General features: G+C 36.1%; 1 protein-coding gene across 1 annotated transcript in view; it reads left to right on the top strand.

The window, feature by feature from the left end:
* LOC131158234 (RNA polymerase sigma factor sigB) overlaps positions 1 to 16,502 on the top strand; it is a 32,831-nt gene extending 16,329 nt beyond the window's left edge. Inside the window, exons 3-7 of the mRNA XM_058112961.1 lie at positions 2,063 to 2,647; positions 14,890 to 15,126; positions 15,302 to 15,442; positions 15,658 to 15,858; positions 15,996 to 16,502. Of these exons, the coding sequence (XP_057968944.1) occupies positions 2,063 to 2,647; positions 14,890 to 15,126; positions 15,302 to 15,442; positions 15,658 to 15,858; positions 15,996 to 16,277 (1,446 nt within the window). The 3' untranslated portion in view covers positions 16,278 to 16,502. The remainder of the gene's footprint in view (positions 1 to 2,062; positions 2,648 to 14,889; positions 15,127 to 15,301; positions 15,443 to 15,657; positions 15,859 to 15,995) is intronic.
* Positions 16,503 to 17,156: the final 654 nt, after the last annotated feature.

Raw genomic sequence — 17,156 nt, 5'->3', positions numbered from 1 at the left:
TCTTCAACTCGAAAATCTGGGAAGCATTTCAGCATCAGAGTATGTCTCACGCACCACATCCCACACGTCCTTTGCCGTCGGGAGAAACAGGTACGTTTTGCCTATGGCTGGTTTCATAGAGTTTATCAAGCATGACGATATCAAGGAGTTGTCAGATTGCCATTTCTAGGATGACACTACATCGGTAGGAGGTGGTTGCCGAGTCTCGCCAGTAAGAAAGACGAGCTTTCATTTACCGTCAATAACAAGCTTGATTGACTGTGCCCATTCTCTGTAATTCTTACCATTGAATTTTTCAATAGTAAGATGGAGTGGGGAATTTTCGAATACACCAGCCGAGCCCATGGAGGAGGTATGGAGTGGGGAATTTTCGAATACACCAGCCGAGCCCATGGAGGAGGTTATTCCGACTCTCCTTCCTGAGTTGCTGACTGGCTGGACTCATGGCTGTCTCCTTTTTGGGCGGCCATGGATTGCTTAGGGTTTTAGAGAAATCCGAGCTCTGATACCATGTATAAAATGAGAATAAATCTCTTGTATATTCAATTGTGTATTCTTTACCTACTCGGGTCCCTATTTAACATTTACATAGAGAATAAAATATGGAAATATAAAAGTCAACCCATACAATCAGCCTAAATATAGGATCTAATTAGAGCCTTAATCTTCTACCACAATCTTCTCCAAATCCCTTCCAAATCATTCGAGATTTCCACATAAATTATCATAAAGTCTATGTTTAGCTTCACTAATGACCCTTTTTGCATCTTTTTTTTTAATAAATATTTTCCAAAGTTTTCTGTATTTTTACAACTCTGCATTGTTTTATACCAAATTCTTTTAGACTTTATGGGTTTTTGGACATCTTGATCCCACCAATAACTTTCTATATTGATCGAGAATCTTCCTCTAGATTCACCTAAAATCTCATTTGCTATCTTTTTAATAGAGCTAGCCATCTTGTTCCATAGAGTGCCGCATCTACCTTACCACCTATTGTCCAATTACCCTCTTTGATAATTTTATCTTTAAATTTTATTAAATTTTTCTCTTTTTAGAGTCAACTATGTAGTCCTCTTGCTTTAATTTATGTTGTTCTTTCTCTTCCATTTTTTAGTACGCATATCTAATGCTAGAACTCTATGTTTGGTAATTAAACTTTCCCTGAAAATAACTTTACAATTTTTACATGATAAATGATCCACCCTCCTAGTTAAGAAAAGATCTATTTGGCTTTTATTTTGTCCACTCTTGAAGGTTATTAAGCGTTCTTCTCTCTTCTTAAAGCAAGTATTGATTATAACCAAATTGTAAGACATGGCAAAATCTAAAATCATATCACTAGACTTATTTTTATCTCCATATCCATGGCCTTCATGTGTTCTCTCATAACCTTTATTGTCCTTTCCAATATGTCCCTTCAATAAGCTCCTATGAATGTTTTTTCAGCCCCTGGCATCCCTTGTATGATATTATCCTTTTTTTTAGTTGCAAACATTTTTGCTTTAACCTAAAACTTGTTAGATCTCTATGGTATAAATCCTTTTAATTTTTTATTTTGTAATGATAAAAAATGATGATAATAAATATTGTTGAAGTTAAAAGGATTGATAATGTACATTTTAATTCTCAATGACTAGTTAATGTTCCGCAATATAAAGAAGTACTTTCAAGAGCTATATGTAGCAAAGCAAAGCCATGCATGAAGTTTTTCTGGTTTATAAATCTTAAATCTATTTAAAACAAAATGTTTAAATATTATTTTATCTAATTTGATTAAAACTAATATGTTTTTGTGATGTTTATGTTATTTTCAAAAGACGAGGATACTTTTGTCCACAAAATAATTTAAACCATTCATACTTCTATTTGTGGTTTAGATTATTCTCCTTGGTGGATGGCTGGACTGAAGATCCAAACTGCAAAGTTGTGTGCTTGATTAGCACATATTCTATTGATTTTAAATTAGTCAAAATACAACCTCTTCTGTATTTTGGAAAATAAGTTCATCAATTAGATAGTGAAGTTGACCACTAGGCTTGCAATTGCATTTTATATGCAGGAAAATTTTCAACCAACTTTGGATAGGGAAACTCTTCTTGCAAGTGAAGATGCTGTAATAGCTGCTGCTGCCATTGAAGCTGTTGCTTTAGCAAAAGCAGCTGTGAAGGCTGCAAAAGATGCAGCCCTGATGATCAGCAATAACCATCCTGCAAAATCAGAAAATAACCCTAGAACCTTTTCATCTGAAACTGATCCTTTCCAACTCAAGAGGGCACAACTTATAGAAGAATCCACTGTAGCAGAAACTGGACCTGAGGGAGACCCTTCCTTGCTGTATCCAATTAAAGAATTTGACGATATGGAGCCAAAGTGTGAAGAACTTGAACTTCTGCAGGCACAGTTGTCCAACATTAATGCTGTGAGATCAAGGCGTCAATCAGAAAGAAAAGCCAGAAGAGCAAGAGCTGCAGAAAAGGCTGCTGCAAGTGTCATGCCCGTGAAGTTGGGTCCTACCAGGCAGAAAAAACGTGCTGCTTTATTTGATATAGGCTACTCTGATCCCTTACGTCACTTAAGAGGGACTACCAGAACTTTTAAGCTTCTTACTGCTGCCGAAGAACAGGAGATGTCGGTAGGAGTACAGGTAACTTCCAACATTTACTTATCATGAAATGTATTCCTTTGAATTCTTTACTTTTTTCAGACTACACCAGTTATGATCTTTCAGTTCAGATGACATCACTAGGAAGACAGACTACCAAAAGTAATGCCTTAATGAACAATTTTCTTGTTGTGATAATTGTCTACTTCTGATGGGGTCTGAAAATTTTAAAGGATAGACCTGACAGAGAGATTTGAGTAGAAAATGTAATTATGCATTTATACAATTCACCACTTATGACCTGTAGAGTCTGTAATTTAAAACTGCCAAAAATGATGCAAGGAGCTATGGACAACTATGCTTTTGCATTTTAATGTCTGTGCTTATGGTGGAGAAGGTCAAGGTCGCGAGTTGATGAGTCAGGGTCTCGGTCACAGTGGCAAAATAGATGTCTTCTTGATCATTATTTGGGCAGGGTTGACTTCAGAAATTTGTTAGAAGTTAAGAAATTTGGCTATTTCCTTTACAGGTTAAGAGCTCACAAAACTCAAGGGGAGTTTTCTTGAACTGTGCCTCAGGCTAAAGGGGAAGAGTCATGATTTTTATTGCTGGAGGATGGAATTGGGAACAGTGGAGGAAGTTCAGTGGTGGGTGTAGATTTGTCAGGCTTACAGTGGTGGGAGGTGGGTAGATATGTTGAAACAATGGCCGATAACAGTGGAGAAGTTGGTGACTGGATAAGAATTTAGGTGGGTGACATTATTGCAGGGAGGAACCAGACTTTGGTTGGTGCTCAGCAACTAGGATTTTCAATGCATTTCTTCTTTTCTATTTTCTTTTTGGGGTAGGGGCAGGGGGGAGAGTACAAGATGTAGCGTGTTGGCTTTTGGGCCTAAAACCACATCTGGAGTGGAAAGAGGTCACCATAATCTTGCTTTTGACTTGGGCCAAGTGCCCAAATTCAGTTAGGCTGAACTATGATGTCCAGGAACGGATCCTGTCCCGGGAAAAAAAATGAGAGGCTCAGCTGATTGCACGCAAGACTGGTCAGCCCAAACTCTTGTTCCTACTGATGGAATCAGTGAGGCTGAGGTGCAGTAGTTGAAAGTTAATGAAGAAGGGAAGAATCAATGTTGTGGTGATGCTTTGCTCTAACTCACTTGAAAAGAGCCTGTTGTTCACATGTTGTATGATGGTGATCTATTGAGAACATCAGAGATATGATGCACCAGTAAAACAGATGGAGAAGCATGCTGCTCATCAGAGGCAAGAAATTAGGTTGAGTAGTGGTAAGAGCAATGTGGAAAAAGGTCAAAAGAAATTAGCTTATTTATAGAGTTCTATAATTTTGATAGGAAGAGTTTGAGAAGGGCCTTGAATTTTCTTTCCTTTTTATTTTCTTTTTATTTTAGTTTCAAGAACTTCTTGCTCTCTAGCATGTACTTTCTTTCCTTTATTTCTTAATAAACTTTCTTTTGCTATAATTTCTTTGAACAGGTTACTAGGGAATGCCAATGGTGAGGTTCCTTATGAGTAACACTGGCAGGCAGCATTTTTCTTCTTGGAAATTGTTGGCTTTAATTTTTTATCGTTAAGAGATTTCTAACTTATATTTGAATAGCAGTTTGAAATGTTATTACCTACAGTGCATTAGTTGGATGGAGAGGCAGAGAATAATAAAACTTGCAAAGCTCACAGGAGGTTTTTGAATAGTTACCATACTATTTCTGACACAAATCAAGTTTTAGGTGTTTTTTGATAGGTAAGTTTTTTTGTTGGGGGGGGGGGGGGGGGATGGTGGTGAGGTTTGAACCCTGCTCAAAATATAGGGGTGGGATGAGTCCATTACCATTCAGCCATCTCTTGTCCTCAAAACAAAGTTGTATTCAGCCAGACTTTTGCATTTCACTGTTCTGTTTAATAGAACGATTGCATTCTTCCAGTTGTATCAAGTTGCTTTAAATTGGGTCAATTATCCAGCTATGTTGCTTAGAGAACTGATCCTACAACCCACAATAAAGTAACTTATCTACACTAATCATAAACATTATTTCCGACGAAAAGTGTTGTGAAAATTCGCAAGTGCACGAAATCGTAACAAGTAATATAGTGATAAAGAAGGATGTCGAACCACGAGGACTATTTACCTATTAACTATTGAAATTGTTCTAATTCTAAATTATTTGAAAATCAAGAAAAGTGGTGGATTTTGAATCTGAAAAATAAAAACAAAAAAGAACAAATAAAATTAAATCAACTAAATACCTAAAAAGAAGAAGATTTCACCCAAAAAGAAAACACTAAGGCATCCGACTCACCTAACCAATCCAATCCCAAATCTTAATCATGCAATCAATCAATTATCATCCTATTTGACGGAAAAATATTCTAACTTATCTAAACCCTCTCTCGAGTAGAATTAGAATTACCCAACATACGATAATTCGTGATATGTCTATGCGAATTTAAAAGCATTTGAGTATATTAAGATTAATAATATTTCACATAAAATTCGCACAAATCACGTTGACACATTCCTGTCTTTCGTTCAATTCATGGCATGCATCATACGAAGCTAAACTACATGCATCATCTCTCGAATTAACATGCACGATAAATCAATTAACTATTGACCCGATAATTGAAAGCATTAAACTCAATGATGTATACTCAAAAGGAATGATAAAATTATGATCACATAGAAATAAGATTCGGAATTGTCATGGAGAGGCTACATTGTAGCCATAGCAATAGAAAGCTCACAATAGAATCAAAACGAACCCTAACAATACTTGAATTCATAATGAAAATTGTACAAAGAGAATATGAAAGAGTTAAAAGGGAAACTGTATGTAGATCGAGAATCTCAATCGTCAACAATTCCAATTCGGTTATGTCTTCTTCCTCTTTTTCCAAGCTTCGAATCCTCTCTAATGGTGAATAAAAATCCTCTTTTTTCCTAGCTTCCAATCCCTCCTTAATGGTGAAGAAAAATCCTCCTTTTATAAGGCTCTGGTCGTCCTCCCTTCTTATCTCCCCAAAACAAGATTCTCCAAATCTCCTCCTTTTCTGCTGCCGCCTTAATGTGCGATTTTCTCTATTGAAATCTTCCCATCTTCAAAAATCTTCAACACGAAAGTTGTGGGATTGTTTCTTAGCTTTCCATAGATATCTAGATCGCCCTTTTTGGAGTTCCCTAGCAAAAGTTATGCTCCAAATATTGAAAGGTGTTTGAGGAAATTCGAAAAAGGAATTTGAGTTTGAAAAGGACTCTTGATGAAGGGAATTTGAATTTTAAAAGGAAAGTTTCCTCCTTAATTCCCATGACTCCTTTGATTTATTTATTTATTCCTAAGAAAAAAAAATAAAAAAAATAAATCAAAACTCTAATAAATAATAAAATTAAACACAAACTAGCATAAAAATAAGTGTGAAAGTATGACAAAACTTGTGTAAAAATTAAACACATCAAAATACCCCCAAACTTATGATTTGCTAGTCCTCGAGCAAAAAGAAAAAGAGAATAAAAATTAAACAAATAGAATAGGTTGATTTCTCACAATGATTGCCTCATGGATTGCCTAAAGAAATTGATTCAAGGAAAGGTCTAAACATTTAACAAGTTTTTAGATTAATTCAAAGCATGCTTAGGTTTACGTATAAACCTTTAAGTGTGTGTATGAGTAACCAATCTCAACTTGTTACTCTATTAACTCGGATCAATTTATGCAAACTTGATTGAATTATGATTGATCTCTATGAGAATGAGCTTCTTGAACTTCATATGCCTATTTTTCAAATCAGCTCTCCACTAATGTAGTACAAAGACACCACAAAAGATCAAAAGGTCTTAATAAAAGTTTCTAATGTTCGGCTTAGGGTAATGGCAAAAGAAAAAAAATGGTACAGAATTCAAAGCAAGAAAATTCAACACAAGCTTCACCAATGAAGAGAGAGAAAAAAAATTTTACATTTTCTTCCTAGAGCAAATTATGAGCAATTTATTCATCTATATTTTTTTTTTCAATTGCACAACCCCCAAACTTATTTTTTTTTGTAATTCGGGTTGTATTATTTGTACTATTAAATTTTTTTTTTTTAATAGAATAACAAAACTTGCTCTTGCTCTCTTAACTCTTTTAACAAACTTTTTCTCTTCTCCAATGACTAAGCAAATAACAAATTTTCTTGAAAAGGTAGGATGATTGTTTATGGGTTAAAAGGTGTACTTAATGTGGGTTAATGAAAGAAAAATGAGCAATGTGTTTAAGGCATAAAGGGGTGACTAGAGATAGATAATTAGGGTAGGCTAGAAAAGCTCAAACGTTCCAAAGATGGCCTAGATCATTTCTCTAGTGGTGTGCTGCCTAGGATTTCGCATCGAGAGATTATCAAATAGGTTCTAGAGTTCAGTGAGATCTTATAAAATATCTAATTCTCATAAATATACTCTAAGTCAACACAACAACTTTTTGATCATGGTATTGTGCAAAAGTGTTCGAAGGAATTCAAATAAATCAAGCAAACACAAGAATTAAGCACAAAACGAGACAAATTTAGCATTTTCCACAAATCCAATTCAATTTCAGTAAGGTAATATCATAAGCTTGTGATCATCAACCCAAAACCAAAACAAAACGAAAAAAAAAAATATTTTTGTGATTTAAAATATATATATATATATATATATTGAAAATAAATAGATACTTTAAAATAAATTATACCTACCCCCAAATAGCTCAACAGGAAGTATATTATTTAATGGCATTTCATTTTTCCAGTAAATATTACCACTCCTTTGACATTTATCACAAGAAGAAACAAAAACATAAGTATCCTTAAAGATGGTGGGCCAATAAAAACCTGATTATAGAACTTTAGCTACTGTTTTGTTCACTTCATGGTGCCCGCCAACCTCTAATGAATGGCAATGTCTTAGGATCGACTTTATCTCTTCCTCGGGTACACATCTCCTAATCACTTGATAACTACAATACTTGTAGTGAAAAGGTACCTCCCAATAGTAGTGCTTGACCTCCGAAAAGAATTTCTTCCTTTGTTGGTATGTAAAATCTGGATTGATCACCTTGCTTACCAAGTAGTTTACATAATCTGCATACCAAGGAACCTGTGTTAGAGATAAAACAAAGAGTTGTTCATTTGGGAATACCTCATTTATCGGAGAAAGTGGGGCTGCCTCTTCGGTTGTGTGCTCAAGTCTAGAGAGATGATCAGATACTTGATTCTCGGTTCCCTTTTTGTCTTTGATCTCCAAATCGAATTCTTGTAGGAGTAAAATCCACCTAAGTAACCATGGTTTAGCTTCCTTTTGAGCTAACAAGTGTTTAAGAGCAGAATGATTGGTGTAAAGAATTACTTTTTACCCAATTAAATATGATCTAAATTTATCAAAAGCAAAGACTACCGCTAAAAATTCTTTTTCCGTAGTAGCATAATTAATTGGGCATCCATCAAGGTACGACTCGCATCGTAGACAACATGGAGAACCTTGTTCTTCCTTTTTCCAAGCACAACTCCTAATGCGTAATTACTCGCATCACACATCAATTCAAATGGAAGTGCCCAATCCGGTGCACATATTATTGGGGCTGAACTTAGCTTCTTTTTTAAAAATTCAAATGTCTTCAAACAATCATTGGAAAAGTTAAATGGAGCATCTTTAACCAAAAGAGAACAAAGGGGTTTAGTAATTTTAGAAAAATCTTGAATAAAACGACGATAAACCCTGCATGTCCCAAGAAACTTCTCACGCCCTTGACCGTGCTAGGTGGAGGTAATTTTTTGATGACCTCTACTTTGGCTCGATCTACCTCAATGCCCTTGGAAGAAACTTTATGCCCAAGTACAATTCCTTCTTGAACCATAAAATGACATTTTTTCCAATTAGGTACAAGGCTAGTTTCTTCACATATTTGTAGAACTAAAGATAAATTATTTGAACAATTATCAAATGAGGAGCCAAAGACTGAAAAATCATTCATAAAAATTTCAATAAACTTTTCCACCATATCTGAAAAGATGGCCATCATGCATCGTTGAAATGTGGCCGGAGCATTGCACAAACCAAAGGGCATCCTCTAGTAGGCAAATGTTCCATACGGGCAAGTAAAAGTGGTCTTTTCTTGATCTTCTGGTGAAATTTGGATTTGATTGTACCCTGAGTATCCATCTAGAAAATAATAATAAGCATGATCGGCGAGCCGTTCCATCATTTAATCAATGAAAGGGAGTGGAAAGTGATCTTTTCGTGTGGCATCGTTGAGCTTGCAGTAGTCTATGCACACTCTCCAACTCGTGACCGTTCTTGTTGGGATGAGTTCCTTATTTTCATTCTGTACCACCGTCACCCCTCCCTTCTTAGGCACTACTTGCACTGGACTTACCCATGAGCTATCATTAATAGGGTAATAATTTTGGCATCCAACAATTTGAGAACTTCTTGTTTTACAACTTCTTGCTAGTTCGGATTAAGTCTCCTTTGTGGCTGCACCGTAGGCTTATATATCTCTTCCATTAAAATATTGTGCATGCAAAGTGAAGGGCTTAGTCCTTAACGTTGGCTATAGTCTATCCCAAAGCTTGCTTGTGAGCGCTCAAAACTCGAAGTGACTTCTCTTCTTCAAGACCTGTCAAATATGACGAAATTATTACGAGTAAAGAAGAATCGTGTAAATACTCATATTTAAGATGAGAGGGAAGAGGTTTGAGTTCTAAAGATTCTAAAGATAGGGCCTCAATAATGGGTGACTTTTGTAGAGTTGTGCTTTGGCCCAATGTTATGTTTTACGGCTTCCCTTTAGGCAAGTAAGGCGTGCTTCCAAGTAGTGTGCACAATTGCTCATTTTGGAATTCTCAAAATCGGTAGTGCCGGATTGAACAAGACATGCCTCAAGTGGTTCCTTAGGATAACTCTCTTCAAAAGCGTCTACCCAAAGTTCATCAATCACATCTATGTTGAATCATGTATCGGTTGTTGATGGAAATTTCATTGCTTCAAACACATTCAATGTAACTTGTTCATCTTGCACCCGCAGTATTAGTTTGCCTTGTTGCACATCTATGAGAGTTCTACCTGTGGCTAAGAACGGTCAACCAAGAAGAGGTGGAATTTCTCGATCTTCCTCCATATCTAAAACAATAAAATCTTCTGGGAAAATAAACTTGTCAATTTTAACAAGAACATCCTCTACTATGCCTCTTGGTCGTTTAATGGATCGGTCTGCCAATTGAAGTGAAACGGTGGTGGCCTTGACCTCTCCTAGCCCCAATTGCCTGAAAATATAAAAGGGCATCAGATTTATGCTAGAATCTAAATCACTCATAGCTTTTTTGAAATAAGAGTTTCCAATGGTGCAAGGAATAGTAAAGCTCCATGGATCTTTAAGCTTTGGTGGCAGCTTATTTTTCAAAATGGCAGTGCACTCTTCGGTCAATATCACGGTCTCATACTCTCCTAATTTCCTCTTGTTTGATAAAATTTTCTTTATGAACTTCATATAGCTAGACATTTGTTCCAAGGCATCTGCAAAAGGAATGTTATTATGTAACTTTTTAAAAACATCAAGGAACTTAGAAAATTGTTTATTTAGCTTATTTTTCTGAAGTCATTAAGGAAAAGGTATAAGAGGAATATAAGGAGAAGTATGAGAAGAAGAAATAGGAGGATTTCTTGAGTTTTCTATTGTTTGGCTCGGGACAGGGGTGGGTGCCGTAGCCTTGGATGTGGGTGTTGCGGATCTCACAGTCTGCTCCTCTTTTCCGGAATCTTGTAAATTAAGCTCTCTTCCACTTCTTAAAGTAATGGCCTTCACTTGCTCTTTCAGGTTGTTTTCCGTGGTGCTTGGAAGTGATCCTTGATGTCTTTCAGACATTAATTTTGTCAATTTACCAACCGTCCTTTCAATGCTCGGCATAGTGTTCTCGTTGTCTTCAAAGCAATGTCATGATCTTGAAATCTAGCATCCACCTTGGCCTCATTACCTCCTCCATATTTGACTTCTTCTCTTGTTGATTTTGGAAACCTCGTGGAGGCTTGGAAACATTTTGGGAGTTGCTCCATAAGAAATTTGGGTGGTTTCGCCATCCTAGATTGTGAGTGTTGGAATAAGGATTGTTTTGTCGTTGGTAATTCGACAACCCCCATATGATTCCCTGCACAAAATTCACAAATTATATTAGTGGATTGAATGACACTCACATTGATATTGTCTAATTTCTCAGATTAAGTTGCAACTCGAGCAGCCAAAGTAGAAAACGAATCAATTTCGTGAACTCCCTGGGTTCTTTTATATGTCACTCGTTCTGCTGGCCATTGGTAATTGTTGGTTGCCATCTCCTCCACCAACTCTTATGCTTCTTCCGGTGATTTCTTCATCATAGTCCCTCCAGTTGCCGCATCAATCATTGTACATGTTGTAGGCTGCAAACCATTGTAGAAGGTTTGCACTTGAATCCAAACAAGAAGTCCATGATGTGGACACTTTCTAAGCAATTCTTTATACCTCTCCCAAGCTTCATAAAGCGACTCCATATCAAATTGGACAAAAGTGGTGACATCGTTTCGCATCTATACGGTTTTGGCCGGGGGAAAGATCTTTGCTAGAAACTTTTTAGCCAATCGTCCCATGTAGTTATAGTTAACGGTGGAAGTGATATTAACCATGCCTTTGCCTTGTCTCGGAGGGAGAATGGAAAGAGTCTCAATCTAATAGCATCATCAGAAACTCCATTATGTTTAAAAATATCACATAACTCCAGAAAATTAGCTATGTGAGCATTTGGATCATCACGTGGCATGCCACTGAATTGCACCATTGATGCCACCATTTGAAGAATAGTTGGCTTTATCTCAAAGTAATGGACTTGAATGGCAAGCTATCTAATGCTAGAGGTAGCTCCGGTGACCAAGAGAACGGCATAATCTCCCAAAGTCTTGTTTCCAAGTTGATCTTCCATTGCTTCGTTCTCAGTTGTGGAATCCTTCTTATTCTCCTTGCTCAGACGATGAAAGGTGCATTCAATTTTAGGGTCAAAAGGTACTGAATTCAAACTTCAAGTACGTCTCATGCACAACTCGGGAAGCTTGAAAATAAAAATAAAAATAAAATAAAAAATAAAAATTAACCTAGAACTTGTTGGTATCAAAAGTAATAGAAAATAAATAATCCCTGGCAACGGTGCCAAAAATTTCTTGTGAAAATTCGCAAGTGCACGAAATTATAACAAGTAATATAGTGATAAAGAAGGATGTTGAACCCATGAGGACTATTTACCTATTAACTATTGAAATTGTTCTAATTCTAAATTATTTGAAAATCAAGAAAAGTGATGGATTTTGAGTCTAAAAAAAAAAAACAAATAAAATAAAATCAACTAAATACTTAAAAAGAAGAAGATTTCACCCAAGAGGAAAACACTAAGGCATCCGACTCACCTAACCAATCCAATCCCAAATCTTAATCATGCAATCAATCAATTATCATCCTATTTGACGGCATAGTAGTCAAAGGCGCAAGGCGCACTGTGGTGCAGAGGGTACATGGAGCCGAGGCGCGAGGTGCACAATTATTAAAATTGTGTACAATGCCTATTTGGTGGGTAATTGATATAAAAACACATCAATAGTTATATTAGAATTTAAGATGGCAAAATATTCAATAGTAATTATGACAACCAAGTGCCAAGTGAAACAAACATAGTTCAACATAAGTAATTACTCATGCAAGATTTCAATCTTCAAATTAGAAATGAAATAAAATTGCCAGGCTGAAGGCCCAAAAGCATCTTCAATATCAAAAGAAAAGAGTACAAGAAAACAGCAGCTAAATTCAGTAAAAAATGTTATATGTTTATATATTTCAGAAAAATGTAAAGTTTGTACCCTGCATTTCCAAACAAATTACAAAATAGCAGCAAAATGCAGTAAAAAATGTTATGTATTAATTATAAAATATAAACTTGCATTAAACTACATAATTAATTACACATTACATAATATTAACTTAGAGGCTTAATGCAAGTTAATATTATAAGAAGCAGCTGGCAGGAGGCAGCAGAAGTCAAGAAAAACTGAAAAAGAAGAAGCAGAAGAAGAACTAAAAAGGAAAAAGAACCTAAGAAGAAGAAGATGAAGAAGTGAAAAAGAAGAAGAAGAAGAAGTGAAAAAGAAGAACTGAAGAAGAAGTGAAAATGAAGGACTGCAGAAGAAGTGCTGGAGGAGAAGCTTCTGCTGGTTTAAAGACTGGAAGAGAAGCTTGCGAAGGGCTTATAGTTGTTCGAAGGCTGGAAGACTAGTTCGTGAAGGGCTTTTGGTGGTTTGAAGGCTCCAAGATGAGTTCGCGAGGGCTCTTGCTGGGTCGAAATGTCGAAGAAAAACTCATGCTGCTGGTTCGAAGGCTCGCAGACAAACTTGCGAAGGCTCCTGCTGGTTCGAAATGTGGAAGATGAACTTGTGAAGGGTCGTGGGGCTTTGAAGGGTCGAAAAAGAAGGGTTTCGTGCTGGCTCCTGTTGGTTCGAGTCGAATTAGGGCTATGGTTTCTTCTGCTTTCGCTAATTCTTTATTTAACAGGTTCAAAAAGTTCAAGGCGCGACTTATGCCGTCTGGCGCCCCTCTGCGCCTCATCGAGCCTCTTATAGGTACCTTCGCCTCGCTTCGGATGAGGCGCTGGACTCCTCGCCTCTCTGCGCCTCGTGCGTAGGAGGTGCGCTTTTAACTACTATGTTTGATGGCAAAATATTCTAACTTATCTAAGACCCTCTCTCGAGTAGAATTAGAATTACCCAACATACGATAACCCGCGATATGTCTATGCGAATTTAAAAGCATTTGAGTACATTATGATTAATAATATTTCACATAAAAGCTGTACAAATCACGTTGGCACATTCCTGTCTTTCGTTCAATTCATGGCATACATCATACGATGCTAAACTACATGCATCATCTCTCGAATTAACATGCACAACAAATCAATCAACTATTGGCCAGATAATTGAAAGCATTAAACTCAATGATGTATACTCAAAAGGAATGATAAAATTATGATCACATAGAAATAAGATTCGGAATTGTCGTGGAGAGGCTACATCGTAGCCTTAGCAATAGAAATTAGCTCATAATAGAATTAAAACAAACCCTAATAATTCTAGAATTCATAATGAAAATTGTACAAAGAGAATACGAAAAAATTAAAAAGGAGTTGTATGTAGATTGAGAATCTCAATCATCAACAACTCCAATTCGGCTTTGTCTTCTTCCTCTTTTTCCAAGCTTTGAATCCTCTCTAATGGTGAATAAAAATCCTCTTTTTTCCTAGCTTCCATTCCCTCTTTAATGGTGAAGAAAATCCTCCTTTTATAAGGCTTTGGTCATCCTCCCTTCTTGTCTCCTCAAAACAAGATTCTCCAAATCCCCTCCTTTCCTTCCGCCGCCTTGATGTGCGATTTTCTTTATCAAGATCTTCCCATCTTCGAAAATCTTCAACACGAAAGTTGTGGGATTGTTTCTTAGCTTTCTGTAGATACTTAGATCGCCCTTTTTGGAGTTCTTTGGCAAAAGTTATGCTCCAAATACTGAAGGGTGTTTCAGGAAATACGAGAAAGGAATTTGAGTTTGAAAAAGACTCTTGATGAAGCGAATTTGAATTTGAAAAGGAAAGTTTCCTCCTTAATTCCCATGGCTCCTTTAATTTATTTATTCCTAAACAAAAAATAAACAAAATAAATCAAAACTCTAATAAATAATAAAATTAAACATAAACTAGCATAAAAATAAGAGTGAAAGTATGACAAAATTTGTATTGAAATTAAGCACATAAAAAAGAGAGTGAAAAAATATATTGATTGTGATTCCCAGAAAAATAGAGGTTAAAACTTACTAATAGAATGTATTATGTTCTGCTTTCATTCAATTGCATTCCAAAAATAGAACCAAGACAATCCAACATAACCTTAATTGGCTAACTGCCACCTTTTTGTTATTCCAATAAAGGAACAGAAGAGAAAGATCAAAATTTTCGAAAATGTCACCAATATAAAATTGAATGTTTGAAAAATCAAGTATGCTTTTTTAGAGCTTATTGAGTTGATTGATTTTTTTTTTTACCTAACATCTTGTACTTGGGTTGGTGCCCTCTTGGTGGCCCTTTGAGTTAAATTCTTGTTATAAAAAAGACAAATATATTTTCTTCCTCTTTTTTTTTTTTTTTAAAATAATCTTCGTCTATGATATTTGATGTATCCAGTGTCATAATATGTGATTCAGGACCTATTGAAACTGGAAAAGCTCCATGGGGAGCTCGAGGAACGATGTGAGGGTCAGCCCACCTTTGAACAGTGGGCTGTTGCAGCAGGAGTAGATACGAAGACCCTGAGGAAGCGCTTAAACTATGGTATTCTTTGCAAAGATAAATTAATTAAGAGCAACCTGAGGCTTGTTATATCAATTGCAAAAAAATATCAGCAAGCAGGGAATGGGATGAGCCTCCAAGATCTTGTTCAGGTGTGCATATCCCTGTATTTGCAGTCAAATGAATTTAATATTATTTTTTTATACCTTCAAAGTAAAGAAACTTTAGAGACTACAATATAATATAAAATTTAAAAACTAAAAATGAAAAGGTGTCATTGTGTTTACTGTAATTCTTGTGAGAACTAAACCTCATCCTCCAATGCAGGAAGGATGTCGAGGCCTCATAAGAAGTGCGGAAAAGTTTGATGCTTCAAAAGGGTTCAGGTTTTCAACCTATGCTCACTGGTGGATTAAACAGGCAGTTCGGAAATTTCTTTCTGACCAGTCCAGGACAATTCGTTTACCTGTAAGTTTTTCTTTTTAAGTTGATGCATTTCTGCCCAATCATAAATAAGCTGCTGCTTACTATTGTTGATTGAGAAAAAATGACTGGTTGCATTCTTTTTGATTCATGAAAATTTGAATGTTGTCTATGCTGATTGGTAAGTTATTAGACAGCCAAGTTATTATTGTTATTTTTTGTTTAACCACATTTTCATTTGCAAATTTTTTAACAAGCAGTATCACATGGTTGATGCGACGTATAGAGTGAAGGGTGCCAGAAGGCAGTTGTCTAGTGAAAATGGAAGGCATCCTGATAATGAAGAAGTAGCAAAGGCAGCGGGGTTATCAATGAAGAGGCTGAATTCTGTATTACTTGCTCCCAAAGCTCCAAGATCTCTTGACCAGAAGATTGGGGATGATATGGATCTTAAACCTTCGGTCTGTCCTATTTCTGGAACACCTTCACTCAAGCAGGATATGATACTTCTGCATGTTCCCTTTTTTGAATCTTCACTACCTAATCACACAGCAGTCTTGCTTTGTCTTCTAAAGGGTCCATTTATGTTCTTTTCCAGGAAATTATTTCAGATCCCAATGCAGACACAGCTGAAGACCTGCTAATGAAGCAATTCATGAAGCAGGATCTGGAGAAGCTGCTGGACAGTCTCAACCCAAGAGAGAAGCAGGTTATTAAATCAAGGTTTGGACTGGATGATGGTAGGGTGAAAACATTGCAAGAGATTGGGGATTCAATGGGAATAAGCAGAGAGAGAACCAGGCAAATAGAGTCGTCTGCATTTCAAAAACTTAAGAACAAGGAGACAATCAAGCATTTGGAGCAGTATTTGGTTTCTTAAGCCCTGCTAGCCTCCATACTCCAGAATTTTGTTAAGTGGAAGAACCAATGTAGTTAATAGTTTATTTATCTTCCTATTGAATGTTAGAAATTGGCTGTGCATGGGAACAAATGAAATTGAGTTAAAATATTTTTCCCATTTTTGTGCAAAGGGCAGAAAAGCTTGCAAGCTCCTATAACAAGAGGATCAATTCTTTCCGTAATAAATTTTCAGGTATTTATGTTTTGCTCGGGGTTGGCATGAATGGCAGTCTTGTAGACTAAGGGCTGGATTAGATTTACCCATGGATTGAACAAGGCTCAAACAATTAGAATTTCCAGGACTATCAGGGCATGTTGGACGCATGAGTATGACATTTGCACAAGAGGAGATCCATCTTTCCACGAATCTTCAGTCATGCATATAGTACTCAAATGCTCATTACCTTGATTGTTGGTTTTTTCTCTTCACTTATGTCATGTTTGGCTTGTGGAATAGAATGGGATAGAAATGGATGGAATGAAAATTTAAATGAAAAATACGATAAAATCTAGTGATAAATTTAATTTCGTTCTCTTTGGTTTCATTACATTTTTATGTACCAAATGTGTAGTTAGTTTAATTCCACAACATTTATTTCATGTACATTGTGGATCTTTTATACGAGATTTACTATATTGACTTGGATGAGAAGTTTAGGTTTATTGGGTGTTGTATATTGACCATAGTACTACCATTTTGTGTTGGATTTTTAATGTATATACACATACACATAAATAAGTAATCAATCAATGTCTTGGTCCATTAAAATATAATAAGGTTTATTGACTAAAGTCAAGTACCGTATTTATTAGATACATAAGACACAATGACTTTGTATCGATAGTAATTAATGTAGTG

Source organism: Malania oleifera, chromosome 6 (genome assembly GCF_029873635.1).
Source record: "Malania oleifera isolate guangnan ecotype guangnan chromosome 6, ASM2987363v1, whole genome shotgun sequence".
Taxonomy (NCBI): domain Eukaryota; kingdom Viridiplantae; phylum Streptophyta; class Magnoliopsida; order Santalales; family Ximeniaceae; genus Malania; species Malania oleifera.
This window is presented reverse-complemented; position numbering and strand designations above follow the sequence as displayed.